Raw genomic sequence first — 21,583 nt, 5'->3', positions numbered from 1 at the left:
GTTAAGGAACAAGAAGTTGGTAGTGTTGTTATGGCTGATGTGTTTGGAAGTTGTGTAGGAGCAGCTGCCTGGTCTCGGCAGAATCGCTAGGTGGCGGTATGAGGATCTAGTTTCCTCCCTGACGCTTCTTCCAGGAGCAGAGGAAGGGACGGCGGCGCGGGAGCAGGTCTGAGGTAATTCTTTTTTTTCTGAAGGGGCGCCTCTTTTTTATCCTTTATGTCACTCATTATTTAGTTCTGACTTATTTCTTATGTATTCCGACTTATTTCACTCATTATATATTGTTGACGTTTTTCTTATTTGTTCTGACATTTCACTCATTGTTTATTTCTGACTCATTCGCCGAGTAACTGCCCTTTCTTTAGGAGTAAAAAAAATCAAAGTCTGAGTCTGTATATAATCAGTGACTCCTACATCACACTAACACCGGCTACAGTACAGCAAACTACAATTACTCAACAGCTACAACACACTGACATTTTATGCACAACAACTACAACACACGACCCTTTATACATAAATACAACTATTACTGTTACTGTACCAAACACAGAGCAACACAAAATACAAAGCAAACGTCATCAGAGTCATATCAGCAACTACAAAACCTCTTTATATACAACTACAACACAACTGACATTTTATACACAGTTAAGCAGCACAAAGCACGGCAAACTGCCCCTACACAAATACAACACACTCTCTTTATACAAAACAACTATAACACAAAACTCTCCTTATACAGGACTTCTACAGAGTTAGCCTTACAGTAGCTACAAGTATACATAACCACACCTAACACAAAGCAGCACAAAATACAGCAAACTGCCCCACCCTCTTAACACACACACACACATACAATAATACTCACAGGGACATAGAGAGGAATAAACATGTTTTGGTACGTTATTGTGTAAAAAGTATTAAGACATTTAATATTTTGGTCACAGAATGGCTCCATACCCTAAATGTTTTGTGGTCATTTTCATAGAATTATATTTTGTATTTCCTGACAGTTAGATACAACCGTTTTAGCCAAGTACATCTGTTGGATTATGCTGGACTGTGTTGGCTTGTTTATAAATATAAATATATTTATTTATATTTATAAATAAATATTAAATGCAGTTAATTTATAAAACATACAAAACGTGAACATTTTCCATTGGAAGTTTCTGCTTTTTATGATTCCAAATGTTCTGGTTGTTTTTTCTGTTTTTTTTTTTTATTTATATATATTTTGTTGTGATGAATGTTTGATGAATAAAAGTTTGTGATTTTATTCCTCTTACAGTGATGTCAATAAGGGCTTGTACTTTTATCCTCTGCACTTTTCCTTTTGGTATTGTTCTTATGTCTGTGTTTGCTATGTCTTCTCGTGCTAAAATAATATAATTCAAAAGGAAACGAGAACAGGTAGAACTGTATCTGTATCTTATATCAGTCTTTGGTGAGGTCGCTCCTTTCTCCTGAATTAAATGGTTTAACAGATTGCGTTAAAATACCCAGTTTGTGTGTTTACAGATGTCTAAGAGGAAATCCAGTCATCCTGTGAACACTCCACAGAAAAAGGCGAGGTCCTCACATGCAGAGCCGTCGGAAGACAAGGAAGAAAGTATTCACTATGATCTCGGCGGCAGTGTGCTTGGGACACAACAAAATGTAATGCACACAGACAAACACACTTCTCCATTTAGTTCAGAAACACACAAAACCTTAATATTGTTTTTGTACAGTTTCTGTGAACTTGCATTTTCAAATAAATATTCTTACTAATACTGATACTACTTTAGTTATGGCTCAGCGAATATTCTGCAGAGCACTAAATGTCTGCATCTTTTCAGTCTCCTTTGGGCTTTGTTTTAAGGTTTCTCCTTTTCTTTTCAGGCATCTGGTGAGGTGGGCATCATAGAGAAAATATTTCTCAAGAACTTCATGTGCCATTCTCTTCTTGGACCCTTTACATTTGGGTCCAATGTCAACTTTGTTGTTGGAAATAATGGAAGTAAGTTCTTTCTCTTACATTGCTTTTTTACTGTGATTAAACATGTATTAGTTGTTCTCTGTGAGATCCCTTGGTCTCAACTCTGCCTGTGACCCAATCCATGACCTGTGACTTTCACACAAGTTCAGCGACCCTTCACTGTCCTTGATCTCAGTTTGGATACTCAGAAACACCATTAGTTTCTGCTGTGCATGCAGTCTGAAAGGTCTGGTGTATATTTGCTTCCCTCTTTTGATGGATCCCTTTTAATAAACATTAGCATGCTGCAGTAGGAGGACAAGTTGAAAGAGCCCTGAGTGCAGACCATCTGGTTCGTCAGCTCTTGAAGACATTGCACTAAGGTTATATGTATGACCATCGCTTTATACACTGTGGCTAACAGTCTGTCAGTTTTGGTCATAACTGAGATAAAGACAATGTTTTAACCTATAGTTTGCTGTCTGTTCACCAGCAGTGTCTCTGCCTGTTCCAGAAGTAGTGGAGTGGTCTACCCCTCCTAGTTCGAGCTCTGTTTCAGATTCAGAAAGCTGCAGCAGAGGGCGTGGGGGAGATTCTCTTCCAACACTTAAGGATGCTGGTGCTAATCTGGCACCTTGTGTTAATTTCCTTAATTATCTGACAAATACTCTTTATCTGGCAACACTGGTAAACATTTTGCAAGATGTTGAGCCATTTACTCCAGTCTGAGGAAAGCCTTGTGAATGCAGCTTGTGAACTATTACACTCATTCAAGTCTCCATAAATACTTGTCATACTTGTAAGATAAAAGCTGCAGAGAACAGGGTGGTATAGAGACTCTTGATGGGGAATAGGTTCTACACTGCAGCTGGTATTGTTCAGTGTTGAATGGGGCAAATTTCTATCTTGGCATTGAAGAGTATTCAGACTAAAAGTCTAGACTTATATTTCCTGAGGAGTATTTTGTGTGGATGAAGGAGAACTGGTCCTGAGTTCACTTTAGCGATGAGAGCAACTTTAATTTATTTGGGTCAGAGTGGAAACTTTCAGTCTGGCATTGAGTTGGGGAAAGATTTAGACCTTGTACAGATTCTGAGACAAAACGTACAAACAAAAATGTGCACTCTATGTTCAGTGTAGTGCTGGATGCAGCAAACACATTAGTTTTCTCTTTCCAAGTGTGTTTTTTATATTTGCTCTGTGTGGAATGACACTAAATGCAAGTAGAAAATATTCTTACTGTATTTTTCAGTCAACAAGTTTCAAAACAGTATGTTCTTATTGTACTGGGGCAGGAATATGGGGAGGAAACCAAGAACATAAAATATGTTTAATTTAGCTGCTATTAGTCATGACCATGTGCATCTTTGTTTCTGTTAGGTGGTAAAAGTGCCATACTCACAGCCCTTATTGTTGGTTTGGGAGGAAAAGCACAGACCACCAACAGGGGCTCATCTCTCAAAGGCTTTGTCAAAGAAGGCGAGAGGTATTTGTGTTACTTTACTTTTCATTGTGTTTATTTGTTCGGGTTTCAGCATTCTTAGGTTTCCTTTTAAACATGTTTTGTCTTTTTTTGTGTCCTGCAACATCAGCTCTGCAGAAATTTCAGTCACTATGAGGAACCGAGGACAGGACGCGTACAAACCGGACGTGTTTGGCCAATCCATTTCCATAGATCTTCGCATCTCCAGTGAGGGATTAAGGACCTACAAACTCAAAAGCAGCACAGGTAGACAAAACTTTGCTTGCAATGTAAAACAGAGAAATACTGGAGAGAGATACAGATTTACAGAATTCCAGGGTCTGAGCACCAGGTGAGAAGCACTGAGCGTAATCTGGACTCTGAATGGAAACCAATCCTCTTTTGCTTGACACCAAAGCTAAATAATAATAATTTAAAAATTTTCATAGTAAGTGAAGATTTATGAATTTAATATAGAAATAGTGGGAGCACTTGAAAGGAATAGTTAAGAGACTGCAGAAGTCCATAGATTAGCCAATGAAATAAGTCAACACACTGGTAGTGTTAGAATAAGAAATCAGATATTTACTTCTCTCTGGGTTGACATACTGCTGTTTATTTAGATATAATGGGACTTTACTCTGTCTTCATTTTCAGGCAGTGCACCGTTGCCTCTTTGTGAAGTGAAGGTTTTAGGGCCATAAATCGATTTTAAATCTACCAAGCATGTGATTACAGAACAAGCAGTAATCCAGAAAGAGAAATACAGTTTTAGATGCAGTTTCCTTTGTATTAAAATTGACACTGATTCACTTGATTTCTGTAGGTCAACTTGTGTCATCTAAAAAGGAGGAGCTGGTTGCTATCCTTGATCACTTCAACATTCAGGTAAATCAGTACTGGTTACAAAATTTCAGACTTAAGTTTGATGATCATAGCCTGTACAGTCCATAGCTTTAGTCACATTGCAGCCTGTTAATTAATTAATATAATTTTTTCATGTGGTATTTCCAGATGTAATATACTATTATCTATACTCTCCTCTATGGTCAGTGGAGATGAGAGAATGGACAGTGAGTGTGCAAACGAGGTAGCTGTAATGTTATGGCTGATTTCTGTATATGAGAAGGGATAGGGATGCCCAGTCTGTCCATTATTTACACAGTATCTAATTTCTCTCACTCTCTTATTTAGGTGGACAATCCTGTCTCTGTGCTCACACAGGAAATGAGCAAACACTTCCTTCACTCTAAAGGAGAAGGGGACAAGTACAAAGTGAGGGACAAGTCTTCGTATTTGTGTGGTGTACACTTTCATTCCCTTAATGTGTTTACTCTATACAACTATGCAAAACTCCAAATTAATATTTAGTCTTATTTTCAGATGATATAGTTTGTGTTTAGATGCTATATGTTTCAGAAATAACCAAATCCCTGTGTTGAAAATCTAAGTGCTATAAAACAAATGTATGCAATAATTAAAATGTAATCAGTCAAAACACTAGGTGAACAGGATAAAACATATGTGATATAATTTATTTAGCACATGCACAAATGTACTAATGTGGTATATTTACAAAGGCAAATCCTTGAGAAATATCTAGTCAGAAATAAATCTCCGCTCCCTGTCCCAAGGGGCAAGATGACACTTAAAAAGACACAAAATAAGAAATGGGATCAGGCCTGTGTCAGCCTGTCTCCCCCGAAATGATCACAGCCTCAACTCAAGGTCAAGTGGTCAACTCAAGGTCAAGTGGTCATATATTTCAATATAACTTGTATTCACGGAACAAAACGTTGTTTTTTCAAAGCCATGGAGCAACATAAAACAGCAGCACATTAAGCAAATTTTTTTCTTCTTTGATTTGAAACTCCTGGAGACCTGAGAACCTGAGACACTCTGTTGGTTGTCATATACACATTGTACTCTCTGCTGCTGTATTCAGAATGTTTGATTCATGAAAACATGTTATACGCATAGTGAGTGTAATCATTAAAATGATTTATTCCAGTTTTTCATGAAGGCAACTCAGCTGGAACAGATGAAAGAAGATTACAGCTACATTATGGAAACTAAAACTGTGACCCATAACACAGTGGAGAAATATGAGGAGGTAAGAATCTGGTGTCAAAAATTCTTCATGTGAAGTTAGATGGTCATTATTTTTAATCTTCTATGTAACTTGCGTACATTGGAATTAAATCTTTATCTTCAGGCCCATGACTACACACACAGGAGCTACGAAATTACATTCTGCACAGATGATATTAAAACTGTTGTTTAAAAAAAAAAAGGCTTTGTAAATAGGGCTGGACGATATGGCCAAAATTTCTATCACGATATATTTCTAAATTTTAGGCTATATAATATAATTGCAATATCGATCTAAACAACATAAAAGCCACAAAAAACTGCCTGGAACTAACATAAAACAACATCCACTCCAAACAAACCTATTGGCTTTATATTAATATTAATCTAACTTTAAAATTGAGTGAATTAACGAATGACAGCACCCTTTAATGACCACTAGTCAGTGACAGATGAAAAATGTATATTGAAATATTTAAAATGTGTTTAAGAATCACATCATTGTTATTGAAACATTTTATATTGCAATATGTATTAATACTGAATAATTGTCCAGCCCTATTTGTAAATAAAATTGATAAATGAAATTAAAAGTTAACAGTTTACCTATTGTCCCCTACTAAAGAGTTTATCTGAGGGTGAATTTTTGACTGCTACACAAATTTATTTAGAAGCTTGCATACTAAGACCTTGAAAATTTACTTTGTGAATCTTCATCATTTTTGTCTGTGAAGGGTAACATCTGGTAGATGTTCAGCTCTGTATACATTTCATGTGACTGATGTAGAAGGCATTATCACCTACAAAGTCAAATCCTAACGATCTGTTTACCTTCTTTGCTACTTATTTGTGTTTATTCTTGCTTTAAAGGCAGGGATGTTTGATTGATATGAAACATTTTCTAAACAGATTCCTTTAGAACACTTTCTCTATTTTTTTTCTCTATTATTTTGGGAACTTGCTTGTTTGCTTGACCTTAGCCATTACTCAGGTACTCGTTACTCGTTGCTCAGGTGAGGCACACTTCTGTTCCTTTTTTTTTAAAATGAAATCTGGTGCAATGCTGTGTGTGTTCTGTTGTCATGCAGAGTAGGTGTGAATTACAACTTTTGAATGATCATCAAAAGCAAATCTTCAATGCACTCATTTTAAACCTGTGTTTCATGAGCTCTCTCATGTCCTCACTCTTATTTTCTCTCTTCTTCATCTTCTGTTTCTCTTGCTCTGTCTTTATCTCCCTCCTTCTCGCACTTCTCTCTCTCTCTCTCTCTTTGTTTTTCTCTCTGTTGCTGTCTTTGTTTTTCCTTAATTAATACACCCTTCACCTTTCTTCCATATACAGACTCTGCAGGAAATGCGTCGTAAATACAAGGAGAAGGAAGAGCGGTATAAAAATCTGGCCTCACTAGATGAAATGCTGGAGAAACTTGATCGGTTAAAGCATCAGATGGCATGGGCACTGGTGAGCGGTGTAGCATCCTATACTTGAGCAAATCTATCAAGTGTGGATCAAGTCTTTCACATGAAATACTGATTTAATTTCCACCAGACTTGATGTTTTTAATATTATTGATTTAAAGTTGTTGAGGTCTGCGATTATGGGGTATTACATTTTTATATATTATGAGAAATTACCAAGTTTAATATTAAAGTTGAGTGTACATTATCCCAGAGGTTGATATATGCAGAAATGTCCTGGTTATTCAAGGGATGCTCTGAAAACTAATTGGGATTTACTTATAACTGGTCTAATTTTGAGGTCCAGCTGGGCCTTTCGACACAAAATGGTCAACACCCCACCGGGGAGGGTGCTGCCCCTATTTTCTTCAGTGTAGGGCATAGTTTCTTATTGAGCCAGAAAAGTGGAGTAGATCATCTGATAAACCATGCTAAAGCCAGGCAACAGACAGACTGGCCGAAGCACCATTGTATAGGGTCCACTTAGGCACATAGGGTCTACTTTGAGACTCAGATTGTGATAAAATTTAAATTAGAATTAATCCTGATTTCATGCAATATGCCTCATGGAAACATGGATTAGACTGGATGAATACATAACTTTAAATGAATTTGCTCTGTGGATTTTTTTCCATCTTATCCTGTATAATTTTATTCTAAACACAGCTTTTAATATAATCTGAATAGGTTGTTCAAGACCATTCTGCTCTTTGTTATTGTTTTGCCTAAACTATGCCCATAAATTCGTAGTTTAGAAAAATGATAATGGATATAATGTCATATGTAAGATCGGTAACTCAATTTTTCTTTCCTTGATAAGAAACAAATAACAATCAATCGCATCAATAAAGAGTGGGACACAATGCTAAGAGGAGAATTGAAAACAAATTTTAAAAAGGAAACTGAAGTGTTTTTTGAGGTTTTTCAGGTTCTAGTTAACGCACCACCCAGAAACATCTGCTGGTATTTTTTATTTATTTATTTTTAACAAAGTCCTGAACATTACTTGTTTTAACATTAATTGTCTTAGGTGGCTGAAATGGAGCAGGAAGTTAACAAGATGAAAGGGAGGATCGCAGAGGAAGATAAATCCACCATTAAATATGATCAGAAAGTGGACGAGTGGAAGGTGATTCAATAATTTTCAGCATAAATTTACACTAAATATTAAAGTGTTGCAGTTCACAATTCTAATTCAAAGTGTCTATTCCTAACACTGTTTTTTCGCACTTCTTTACAGGAAAAAGTGGAAGAAGCCGAACAAAGGTATAAAACATTTCATGATCAGTTGGAGTCTGTTACTCAGCGTGTGCAAGTTCTGCAGCCAAAATGTGGTCTACTTCGTGACAAAGCACAGGATTGCAACAAAGCCTTTCGAAAAGCAGAGGTACATGATGATAACAAAGTGTTTGAGTTTGTCTCCCTCAGAAGCCTGAACTCGTTACGATAATAATACTGACAAAGCAGCAGGATAACTACTTGTATAATGGCTATTTAAGGTATTAACCCCTTGGATGTTTTCTCCTTTTATTGCTTTTATAAATGGAATCATGGTTGAAATATTTGGGATTCACAAAAATATTTGGTCTATAATGTCAAAGTTAAAACAGATTTCTACAAGACAATGTAAATGTGTATGCAATTGCAGTATGAAGACTCCTGATTCTGGATAATCTGGTCACTGGTTAATCAGTTTTTGATTGCTCACTCCAGTTATTCCATAAAGACAAAATGACACTCCATAAATCTCATTTTTGAGTTTATTGAAAAGTGTCAGGATGCATCCAAAAATGTTTCTAAATCACTGAATGTCCACTAGGGTGGAGTGCTCTCTCCAGGTTGGAAGTGAGATCCTGCCTCAAGTGGAGGAATTGAAATACATCGGGGTCTTGTTCACGAGTGAGGGAAAGATGGAGCGGGAGATTGACAGGCGGATCGGTGCAGCGTCAGCAGTAATTCGGGCTCTGTACCGGTCCGTTGTGGTGGAGAGAGCTGAGCAGAAAAGCAAAGCTCTCAATTTACCATTCGATCTACGTCCCAAATCTCACTTATGGTCATGAGCTTTGGGTATTGACCGAAAGAACGAGATCGCGGGTACAAGCAGCTGAAATGTGTTTTCTCCGCAGGGTGTCTGGACTCTCCCTTAGAGACAGGGTTAGGAGCTCAGACATCCGGGAGAGACTCGGAGTGGAGCCACTGCTCCTCCACGTCGAGAGGAGCCAGTTGAGGTGGTTCGGGCATCTGGTCCGGATGCCTCCTGGACGCCTTCCTGGTGAGGTATTCCGGGCATGTCCAATGGGGAAGAGGCCCCGGGGAAGACCTAGAACACGCTGGAGAGAGTACATGTCTCGACTGGCCTGGGAACGCCTCGGTATACCCCCAGAGGAGCTGGAGACGGTGGCTGGGAAGAGGGAGATCTGGGTTTCTTTGCTCAGACTGCTTCCCCCGCGACCTGAACCTGGATAAGCGGTGGATAATGTATGGATGAATGTCCACTTGAGTTCAAGTACATCCTTCATAGAGAAATGTAAGGAATATGGCACAGGTGTAAGAGAGTGCAAGACTATATGGCACAGACTGAGAGTGCAAGAACGAGATGAGTGAGGGAGGACATGAGACACCTCTGACCATGCTTACAGCTGTTGTCCGAGTTCTTAACCAGTCAAATCATGATAGGAGGCTGTTGAAGAAAGCTCCTCTACAGTTTACGCAAAATCATGTGGGAGACTCCAAGCTCAACTGGAAGAAGGTTCTTCATTCGGATGGGACCAAAATAGAGAAATCTGGCCATCACTAGATGCAAATTTTGGCAGACACCAAGCACTGCACATATTGGGTTTTAATGTCGCAAAAAATATAATTTTTTTAAATGTATAAATAAAGTCGTAATGTATCGTAAAGTCATACCTTGTGAAATTAAAATATTTTGATTTATGTATCACTTCCTTCAGGCTGGTTTTCATAGGCAAAAGACTAAGACGAGAGACTTGGAGAGGGACAAAGAGCAGCTGACTAAACGCATCAATGAACTGAAGCAAAGGTTTGTACACTGAAGACATACATCAGATTAAATTATGTTATGCCTCATACATGACTGATGTGTGTTTTTCTCCTCAGTATTTCTCAGACCAGTGCAGCAGACACTCAGAACCGCATGCAGCAAATAAGTCACCTTCAGGCTGAGTTGGAGACTCTGACCTTCCAGGAGTCTACACTGGCTCAGCAGATCGATCAGTTTCAGCAAGCTTGCACTGGAGCTAAGGACAGACTTGGTAAAATGAGGTGAGTAAACACCAATCTGTTTTTAAAGATATATTTAGAAAAATATGTTCACTATGAAGTTTATGTATTCTGCTAGGTAGCAATCTCCTGTCATCCATCAAACCCTGGATCTGTTCATATGAGTGTGAACTAGTGAGAGGCGGACTGTATCTCAGCAGTACTCAGAAACTCTTTTTTGGATCCTGAATACTAAACCCATAAAGAAAGGGATTAAATGATTACGGCAAACAGTAGATGCATAATATATGTCTTAACTTCCTTCAGTGAACCTTTTCTTTGTATATATGATACAGTGAAACTGAAGGTTTTTAAAATCATCTTTGTCACCTCAGCGTCACCCAAAACTCTATTGCAGTACAATCACCTGCTGAAAAGTGTGCCCGATCCAACCCCAGCAGTTTGTTAGTTTTGCAGTGTTCAGTCAGGTCCGGTGATGCTTGAACCAAGAGAATAGCTGTACACAAAGCTTTTTCAAGTTTTTGAGAAAGATATTTTGACAGATTTACGTCTGTACACCTCAGTGATGAAGTTATATGATCAGCCAGTCGTGGCAGCAGTGCAACTTTGTAATGTAATGTTCACATGAACGGTCAGAATGGGGAAAATGTGATCTGTTATTTTGACCATGACATGATTGATGGGGCCAGATGAGCTGGTTTGAGTATTTCTGTACCCGCTGATCTTGTGGGACTTTGCTGCAGAATTTTGACACAAAATGAAAGGATTGAACTCTCTTTGATTTCAAGACTGAGCTTTGGTTTAATGCTTCTTTTATACCATTTAGTGGAGTGTGTTGTAGGCATAAAAATATAAATTAATTGTATAATATAATTGCGTAAGTGAGTAACAATTGGTAATATTTTCTTTTCGTTTGTGAGTTAGATAAATGTTCAGGAGCATTAACACATCACAGATTCTTTTTTTTACTGCGTTTTATGAATAAATTCTGAAAAAAAAATCTTTTTGGAAACAGGGATGTGTATATTTGCAGGAATATTTATACATTTTTCCTAGTATTTCATAAATATTTGAATGCTTTAAATACTTTTATTGTTTCTGTTGACCTGGATTTCCTTTCGTATTCTCTTTTTTCTTCTCTTTCAACATCTTCTCCACTCTTTGTCTCTGTGCCCCCTCCTTAGACGAGAGGAGCAGGACTTGAAACGTGCTTTAGATGCCAAACAAAGGGATTTGGCCGCTATGGAGGGTAGTAGACAGGGTGGGCTTCGACGATTTGGTGAGAAAATGCCAGAATTTTTAGCAGCCATAGAAGAGGCCCATATTAAAGGACAGTTCAGAAGAAAACCTGTTGGTCCACTAGGTAAGAGGACCTGTTTTTACCTGTTGCTGGGTTATGGACCAGTTTGTGATGAGCAGATTTCCGGTGAAGATGTTTGACAGTAGTTTTCAATGTTTGTTTGTAGGATTCTGCATCCGATTGAGGGACCCTGACATGGCACTTGCTGTTGAGAACTGTTTGAAAAACCTAATGTTGGCTTTCTGCTGTGATAACTACAACGATGAGAGAGTGCTACAGTCCCTCATGGGTCGCTGTTTTCCACAAGGGCGAAGACCTCAAATTATTGTCAGTGAATTTACTGACACACCTTACAACGTCAGAGATAGGTGCCTACAGTCTTACCTTCCTTGTCATGAAGGGGGAAAATAACTAAAGCAGTACTTGATATACGTTTATTTAAATGTGCTTTAATCACATTTTTCCGATGCAGTTACATAAGACAGACATGTTTGGATGCTAAAACCTAGAAATGGGATTATTTTTTTTAAACTTCAGTAAAAGCAAGAACCTGTAATTTTTGATTATATTGAAGCTTTATTTAATTGACAGAAATCAAAGAAAATACTAACAGTTTGCTCACTGACCAATTTGATTGTAGTTTGTTAATCTGAATCACGCATCTGACAAAATTGAGCAAAAACTGCAGAATACGCCACATGCACAGTTATGTGTATCCTCAGTTCGCAAATGATATAAGTGTGTCAGGGACAAATTTGATATATATATATTTTTTCTTTTTAGTTTTAACTAAACTTTTCTTTACTCCTGACAGAGCTGTCACACATCCTGAATACCCATCAGTGCTCCAGGCCCTCTACATTGAGAATCCAGTTGTTGCCAATTGTTTGATTGACATGAGAGGTGTAGAAACCATTCTACTTATTAAGGTGAGAAAGTAGGACTGCGCTATATTTATTTTGTTTTTATCTTAAGACTTTTGTAAAAATGACATCTGATCAGCTCTAAACTTTTACGGCTATGCACTTGTTTCATGTAGAATAATAAAGATGCTAGGAGAGTGATGCAGTGTGGAAACCCTCCTCGCAATTGCAGAGAGGCATTTACATGTGAAGGTGACCAAGTGTACAGTAACCGCTACTACTCCTCAGATCAACAAAGAGCGCTCTACCTCAGCCATGATGTGGAGCAGGAAATCAGGTATGGTTTTTGTCTCATAAATACAAATTCTGTAAAATGAAGTCTTTTCATCAGAGTAAACAGACAAGGTATGTTATATGTCAAATGAAGCTAAACTGAATTGAATTTAATAATTTCACCATGATGTTCATTACTTGCTGTCAGTGTTACCCGAACATGTGGAACTGTGATTAATCACCTACATCATATTTACACAGATTTAAAGGAACACAAGGTAATATTTTTACCTTAAGATTACAGGTTCAAAATCATTTGGATATTCCCTTGAGCTGTAATAGGGAGAATACAGCCTCTATCGTGGCTACTCTGGGCTCAGCACTGCAGAAACCGCACAATATAACATTTGCAGGAGGGTAGGAAACTAGCCCACATCCTTCTGGCTCCCTCTTGATTTCAGGAGAGTACTAGGAGGAGCCCAGAAGCAAAAATACAAAATTGCAAAATCTCATAAAAATAATTGTTTCATCTCTCACACTAACTAGTGTGCAAGATTAAAAAAATAATAATGACAAGGGATATTAAATGATATTTTATAAATATGAAAATTAGTTACTATTTACCAAGAGTTGCTAGCTGCAATAAAAACAGTTCAGCGACACTGATCTCAGACTCTGCCTTTGCTCTTGTTCATATCTTTAAAATTTCATTTAACTTTAGAGAGATTTGTTTTTCATCCGGAAGCAACAATGTAGATATTTGTTTCATATTACATCTTTGTGCCCAGCAGCAGCCAGAATTGAGAATGAAAAATGTTTACTGTATCTCTGTCACATGATTTCAAATTTTAAGCCGAGAAACCTTTTCAAATCTGATTGGATTAAATCTTCTAAAACGTAAAAAGACCTTTCGGAGTCTTTCTGCTCACTGTCCTCGTCAAAAAGTTTTGACTTCTGTCAAGGTTTTTGAGCACATCACTTTATCCAGGGACACAGTGTATGTCAGTGACTTCTACACCATTATGTACTGCATCTGAGTTAAACATTACTATTTTGGAATCCACGTTGTAAAATGAGATTTTGGCCTCATTTGTTTTAATGAACAAATGAAATATATATATATATATATTCCAATATTTAGCTGAACACGTGTATGAAGAACATAAAATAACGTCTTAATAATACTTCTACATATACTACTTCTCTTAAAACAAGCTCAGTAAATGTCAGGTGTGTCATTATTATTATTATTTTTTCCCCATTTCTCAGTTTTGCTTCTCTCTCTTTAGGCATTTACAAGCAGCCTTGAGCACTCAAGAGACAAATTTAAAAAATTTCAAACAGCAGATTGGTGATGTTAATGAAAACTTTCATCAGAATGAATCTCTGCTGAAGAGAGCCCTTGAAAATCAAAGAAGGATCAAGGTTAATATTTATATTTCAGTCTTTCTTGCTCCAGAAGTACCTACTTCATTTAAATGTTTTTTGTACAGAATTTTTGACAGCTAGGGACGTGCTCCTTTCCATCTTAGTGTTTACACTGTCACACTCGCCTGACGTGTGGCTTGTACACCTGCTATGTTAGCATTAAAAGCTGTCAGTAGAAAGAAAACGTTTACACAAATATATGAGCAGAGATTTAGTAAAGGCTTTTTTTTAATGTATTTTAAAAGTTAACCATGGTAAGTCACATTTTAAAAATATGTATATGCAGTTAAAAATCTTTGTAAAATTTGCAGTTTTCACAGAACAAAAGTTTGTATTTGTCCTCTCAGTCTTTTTTGAAATATGCACAAATTGAAAGTCAATCAGGGTTCTACTTCAAAACACTTTTTTTTTCTTCTTTATCAAGGTTCAGTGCCGGAAGCTTCAGTTGGAGATTAATGAACTGAGAAATGTGGAAGAACCACAGTCAGAGGACCTGAAACCACTGGTAACACCTTATTTAGAACATTTTGCTGTTGAAATTGTATAAATTACCATTTCTAAATGTGTTGTCCTGTGCTGATAATTTTCTTAAATTCAATAGAAAAACAAAGGCAGAACAGAAATGCTCCAAAAAAGTCTTCCATACATGAATAATCATTTTGGTGATCCTGGAGCTTACAGTTAAATTTAATTCAAATTATCCACAATTTTGTTAGGTTTTGAACCAAAAATGACTGAAAATTAATCCGTCACAAGTTGTTATTAGAGTTGAAGCCTGACCGAAGTGCATTAATATTTTGGCCATATAATCAATCTACCTATGCTTACAAATGATAAGTTCTCTGAGTGATGATTTCTGCAAAGCAGAAGTGAAGTGTTCCCCTGTTTATTTTTCTTTAGGAAGATGAATTAGAGGAGCTGAGCAGCAGATTAGAAGTTTGTCGAGAAGAATGTGAGTCTGAGCGGCAGCAGATGCTCACATTAAAAAAGGAATATGAGGAAGCGGATGTTCTCTACCGTCAGCACAGGGAAACCATAAACAGTGTGGCTGAAGAGGCAGAACCCATTAAGGTCAGTTCTATAAAATGACACGGGTAGATTGCAATTTATAAACTCCTTTTTTAAAATCTTTCCTGTTTTTATTCTCATAACTGCTAAGCTTTTTTTTCGTTCCTTGTCATGATTTTTTTTTTTTAAGAGGTACAGTTTTCTCCTTATAAAAACAGAACCAAACGTAGGACCCAAACAAAGGAGCCAGAACACACACTCGTTTCTGGCCTTTAGTTGCCCTGTCCAGTTTTTCCTATTCACCCAGGTTTCTTATTTGATTGATTTATTGATTGATTGCTGTGTGCAGGAGGAGCTGAGTAAGAGTGACCAAGAAGTAGAAAAGTGTAAACACCATAAAAAACATTATGAAGAAAAGCGTAAGGCGCACATCAAAAACATACAAGATCAGAAGGTGGTCTTGGAGAAAAAGGAACAAGAACTAAAGGTAATACATGTTCATACTTCACAAATACGCAGACAGCATGGCAGTGGAGTCCAGGAGCTGTTACCCTTTCTGCTTAATGTGTCATAATTATTATTTCTTAAAAAGATAAAGGAATATTAATCAAAAGGTTTTAAGCTTTAATAAAATTCCAATTATTTGATTGGAAATTAATTTGTTTTTATGATGTACATATTTGTTTATAATATATATATATATACTCTATAAATACTCTATAATCTTTATTATTAATTAAAAGATATATGATGATGTTTCAGCCTAGAACTATGACCCATTATACAGTATTTTCTACCAAAGCACTCTGTTCTTCAGCCTTATTGATCTGACAGAATGAAAAAATAAATGTTACATTCACAATTTTATAAGCAGGAGGTAACCAGACAGATCTGAAAAGGAGAATTACTGGCATATCCAACAAACTGGATTGGAACAAAACAACAAAATTTATTTTATTCAGCAGAAATATAAACAGTTGTGCAAAAGACTTGAGCTGAGGTAAGACTAGTTTAGCTGCTTGCTGCCCCCCCCCCCCCCAACCACAATCTGGCGAGACATTTCTATAATTCATTCTGTTTTAATTATTTGAAGATTATTTTACACCGATATTTGTGTATAAAATGCTTCCTAGAGGCATCTGATTTCTCATTTCCTTCTACAATTTTCAGCTAGCAAAATTATTGGGTGTGTGACACTTGTAGGTTACCTGTAGCTATATTTACACAGGTACTATTTACCAACACTGTAGCAACCTCCTAACAACTACCTGAAATACCATTGCAACCTCGTTGGATTCCTTAGCCATGCCCTCACAGCCACCAGCAACATTCATTCATTATCTGTAACCGCTTATCCAAATCAGGGTTGCGGTGGGTCCAGAGCCTACCTGGAATCATTGGGCGCAAGGTGGGAATACACCCTGGAGGGGGCGCCAGTCCTTCACAGGGCAAGCAACTGTTTAGGAAACAAACAATTCGAAAACATCACCAACTAATTAGAAATTGCTTTGCACTTGCCAGTTACTTCATTTTCTTCAGGGAGCACAGATCTGCTATTTTCCATTTGTAGCCAATAATGTAAAATTGAAATCAATAGCAGTTTCTTTTTGGTACTGATATGCTTCCATATTTCAAGAAGCATAATATATTTAATAAATAATAAAACGGCTTAATGTCAGAAACAATCCAGACTTTTCACTATTAGCATAATGCATGCTGGGAAATTCATAAACCGGACCTCTTAAACTCTGTTAAAGCGATTAGACTGAGGGATGCTCTGCTGCCAGTAGAATACTGCTCAGAACAGTGGTGCTTGTCTGAGGTTCCTGACCTGGCAGGTAATGCTCCTTAAAAGCATTTTATCTGTAGTTAACCTACTGTGATATTGTCCCGCAGGCTTCTGTAACAAAAGCTTCAGAAATCTGTCAAGAGCGATTAGAAATAAGAAGAACAGCTAAGAGTCTTGACCATGAGATCAATCAACTGAAACATAAAGTTAGTGCACAACAGCACCAGCATGGAGACAGGGATACCATAGTCAGGTATGTATATTATCCCCTTATACATTTACAATGAAAAAAAAAAAGAAGCTTTTGCAGATTCATGAAACAAATAGTTCAGTCTGCGACCACATAATGCAGCATTCAGCTTTGTTTAATTTCTGCTTTTTTAAATTTAAATGTTAAACAGTTGTAAATTATCAGCTGGTACAGGTGCGTATTTCATTCTCTCCCCCTCAAATACATTTTCTTTCTTGAATAGATCACACTGTAGGCTTAAAACATGGGTAAAATGGTGTATTTTTTAATTAATTGCTTACATTTATTTAACCTGAGGGCTGTATGTAATTATAGGGTTGTCTCTATATAATATCGTAAAACATGAGACTGTTAATTACGGCAAATATCTGAGAATTACAAAGTCATGAAGCTCCATTTTTAGTATTGTAATTGTTTACCAAACAGATTTGTTAAAAACAATAACCAAACTGCAACATGCACGGTGGAATGCGATGTGTAGCTCTGTGCCAGCTCATATACTACTGTTAGTTTACATAGGTGTGTTTTGTGGACTTCATGTTGTCTTACATTTAAAAAGACATTTATGTTGTTCTGTTGCTCTGTTAAATTTGAATTGTTCTGTTCAGCTCCTTCCCAATTATTGTTATTATTTTATTTTATTTTATTTTTTTGTGGGTGTGACTAAAATATGGTGTTTAAAGGGATCTGGAACTGACCAATGAAGATACCATTATAGTATCTTAAGAACACATATACTTTCACTAATCCTAGAGATGAATATGCCCAGAAGTAACCAGATAGGAACCTGTTACATTGTATTTTACTGTTATCTCCTCAGGCAATACCAGGAGGCCTTTGAAAAGTATAACAGCATTGCCCAGCAAGTAAAGGGCCTCAAACACTTCACCCTTCTACTGAGCAAGATCATGAACACCCGACACAACGTCTACACTGAAATGAGGAGGTAAGCATAACCAGAATCTAATCTCACCTTCATGTTAACTAAAGAAGTTCACAGGTTTACCACTCACAGATATTGAAAGAATTTTGATATTGATATTCTAATATTGGATAATTTTCTTAAAATAAATGAACCAATAAATATTGTTTGTCTTGTTTTATTGGGGTTTCTTCATCTATTTTAGGATTGTTTGAAGTTATTATATTTAAGGGCCATGTTTATATAACGTTTGTTTGTTTATTGCAGGTATCTTTCTGTGCGATGTAAATACTATTTTGACTCCATGTTGTCCCAGAGAGGATACACAGGATCAATGGCCTTCAACCACAAGACAGAGGCCCTTTCTATTGCAGTAAGAAATATTTATCACATTAATACCATTATTAAATATACGTTTATTTTTAAAGGTCAATGGCTGTATATTATGGGTGAGAGCTTTTTGAAATGATTGCAATATATATATATATATATATATATATATATATATATATATATATATATATATATATATATATATATATAATAATGTTCAACACAAAAAATATCAGGTTTGTGATGCAAATTATGAGATCAAGATTTTGAAAAATCTTCACTTTTACTTGACCTATAATTTGTAAAATTCACGTGAAAAACCAACTGAAATCTTTTAGGGAGTAAACATTAAAAAGTACAATAACATGGTAGCATAAAATTTGCACACCCTTAAAATAACATTTTGTCTCTTTGGGTCTGCATGCATTTTTTTTCCCCCAGTGTTTCTTCCAAAGTCCAAATGTCTGTTCAAATGCGAGGGCATCTCCAGTGCACTGCCCTCTTCAGGTCACCCCATATATTTTCCACCTGGATTTGAGAAAATATCCAGGCTTAGATGTATTTCTTTGTATGAAAAAGCTGCTGTATCACCCTGGAAACCATAGCCCAGACATATGAGGAAACCAGGAGTTCGGGACATGTTGTCCACAACCAGTACCTGACAGAAACACCCTACAGCTCCTTTATCCTGGCTGTAGGCCTCCGGGCAGAATTCTAGACCAGTTTCCGTCTTGTGTCTGAACATTTCTGGAGGGTTGTCCAGTTTTTCCGTCTTCACTGTATTCCATGGCTTATCTGCTGCTTTGGAAATGTTTTTGCACCCTTCTGATACGTTTCAACAATGAGATCCCTTTGATGTTTGGAAGGTCTATGTGGATCATGGCTTTGGCTGTAAGATGAAACTAAGTATTCAGTAGATGCTGCAGCTCCCACTGATCTGTGGAGTAGAGACTAGTTCAGTAATGGACCTGAATCCCTTGGTAAATCACACCTGTACCATGTATTTAAAGGCTAAGTTCTGGAGTAATGGGAACCACTATTGTGGGATACTGTATTTTGTATAAAACACTTTTTCTTTCTGTCTTTCTTTCTTTCTTACCTACTTACCTTTCTTTCTCTCTTTCTTTCTTTCTTTCTTTCTTTCTTTCTTTCTTTCTTTCTTACCTACTTACCTTTCTTTCTTTTTCTTACCTACTTACCTTTCTTTCTTTCTTTCTTTCTTACCTACTTACCTTTCTTTCTTTCTTTCTTTCTTACCTACTTACCTTTCTTTCTTACCAACTTACCTTTCTTTCTTACCTACTTACCTTTCTTTCTTTCTTTCTTTCTTTCTTTCTTTCTTTCTTTCTTACCTACTTACCTTTCTTTCTTTTTCTTACCTACTTACCTTTCTTTCTTTCTTTCTTTCTTACCTACTTACCTTTCTTTCTTTCTTACCTACTTACCTTTCTTTCTTTTTCTTACCTACTTACCTTTCTTTCTTTTTCTTACCTACTTACCTTTCTTTCTTTCTTTCTTTCTTTCTTTCTTACCTACTTACCTTTCTTTCTCTTTCTTTCTTTCTCTTTCTTTCTTACCTACTTACCTTTCTTTCTCTTTCTTTCTTTCTTTCTTTCTTTCTTACCTACTTACCTTTCTTTCTCTTTCTTTCTTTCTTTTTCTTTCTTTCTTTCTTTCACCTTTGTTAGGTGCAGCCTGGAGAAGGGAATAAGGCTACTCTCAGTGACATGCGATCTTTGTCTGGAGGAGAACGATCATTTTCCACTGTCTGTTTTGTTTTGTCTTTGTGGGCAATAGCTGAAGCTCCATTTCGCTGCCTGGATGAATTTGACGTTTACATGGTAAAGCACATCCCTGTCATAAACATTTCTACCTCATGTTATTAAAGCCATTTCAGATCCATATACTAAATATAATAGGAAAAAAAGGAGACCTTTTTACAAATTTTCAAGTTTTACAAAAACTAACTGAAATGTTGAATTTTTTTTCTTCTAAAATGTGTTGTCTTTCATTTAGGACATGGTGAATCGTCGCATTTCCATGGACATGATGTTGAAGATTGCAGCTAGCCAACGTTACAGACAATTTATTTTCCTGACCCCACAGAGCATGAGGTAACCACTTTCTTGATAATATAAGTCTTGCAATGTGTTACATTTGTTTTTTGACACCCCAGAAATTTCTGGGTTAGGATTAGGGTTGATTGTTTATACATATATTTGTTTTAGTCATCTGTTATTTTTTTTTTTTTTTTTTTTTCCCCTCTTTATTTTTAGTTCTCTCCCAGTGAATAATCTGACTCGTATCCTGCGTTTAACTGACCCGGACCGTAGTCAATCCACTCTGCCCTTTGGTCAAAGAAACCCTGAGGTGCCAGAATGAGAGCAGAGAGTAAACATTTCAATTTAGTGCACGTCTGACAGAATCAGGATCAAGTACATTTTAGCTTTGTTTGCACATCTGTCAGACTTAGATGTGCTGAAACCTTATTCTAAAAAATGTTGTACAAATAATTACAGCTAGATATTCTTTAAGTATTTATTGATCTGTTAAATTGAATGTTTCTGTTGTATTACTGCCTCATAGTCATTTGCACAGCATGGATATATATAATTTTTTTACTCATTATATATATATAAAATCTACAGTTCAACACATCTTACTGCTTCAGTCTGCTTACTTTACTGTTCTACAGAATTAAATTGCTGTGTTATATTATATTTTTGTATGGAATTGTTTAGTTAATTAAAGAACAATGTCAAAGAACAAAACCCTAATGTTTTTCTTGAGCATGCATTAAACAAAATGGGTGCCTTTTGAAGCACTTCGTGTGTTTATTTATCTTTAAGAAATCACTCATATGAGACTGTCTCTTCTCAAAGATTCAGATATCATGGGCCAGTGAGTGTTTGCTCTGGATTGATGCCTATAAACAAATCTTTTATTGGCAGGTGCTGTTTGTTACAGTTAATTTTCTATATACTGCCACCTGCTTTATCAGAGGGGGATATAGAGGACACATCAAACAGCACTTGCTAATAAAAGGTGAAGACAAGAAGAAGAATGGACCCAATGATTCAAGGATAAAATTAAGGCAGGGAGTCATTCATAAACAGAGTTTTGTTTTGTGGCTACACCACTGCCATGACAAGTCCTGCATGAGGAACAGCAATAGCTAAAACCTGGGGGAGTGGATTCATTCA

At 36.6% G+C, this 21,583-nt stretch overlaps 1 protein-coding gene across 1 annotated transcript; it reads left to right on the top strand.

Moving 5' to 3' along the window:
* Positions 1-17: 17 nt before the first annotated feature.
* Positions 18-21,124, top strand: si:dkey-119f1.1 (Structural maintenance of chromosomes protein 6-like). Its single transcript, XM_066684856.1, has 27 exons — positions 18-173; positions 1,525-1,662; positions 1,888-2,005; positions 3,344-3,449; positions 3,556-3,692; positions 4,252-4,313; positions 4,620-4,700; positions 5,437-5,538; positions 6,859-6,978; positions 8,005-8,103; positions 8,215-8,361; positions 9,926-10,014; positions 10,092-10,256; positions 11,399-11,577; positions 11,681-11,882; positions 12,329-12,443; positions 12,554-12,714; positions 13,940-14,075; positions 14,503-14,583; positions 14,979-15,149; positions 15,436-15,573; positions 16,983-17,128; positions 17,946-18,071; positions 18,315-18,420; positions 20,069-20,221; positions 20,397-20,494; positions 20,657-21,124. The coding sequence occupies exons 2-27, from the start codon at positions 1,525-1,527 to the stop codon at positions 20,760-20,762; spliced, it is 3,282 nt and encodes a 1,093-aa protein (XP_066540953.1). The 5' UTR covers positions 18-173; the 3' UTR covers positions 20,763-21,124.
* The last annotated feature ends 459 nt before the right edge of the window (positions 21,125-21,583 follow it).

Source organism: Hoplias malabaricus, chromosome 11 (assembly GCF_029633855.1).
Source record: "Hoplias malabaricus isolate fHopMal1 chromosome 11, fHopMal1.hap1, whole genome shotgun sequence".
In the NCBI taxonomy this organism is placed as follows: Eukaryota; Metazoa; Chordata; class Actinopteri; order Characiformes; family Erythrinidae; genus Hoplias; species Hoplias malabaricus.
The sequence above is the reverse complement of the archived record's forward strand: the minus strand, read 5'-3'. Positions and strand labels throughout refer to the sequence as shown.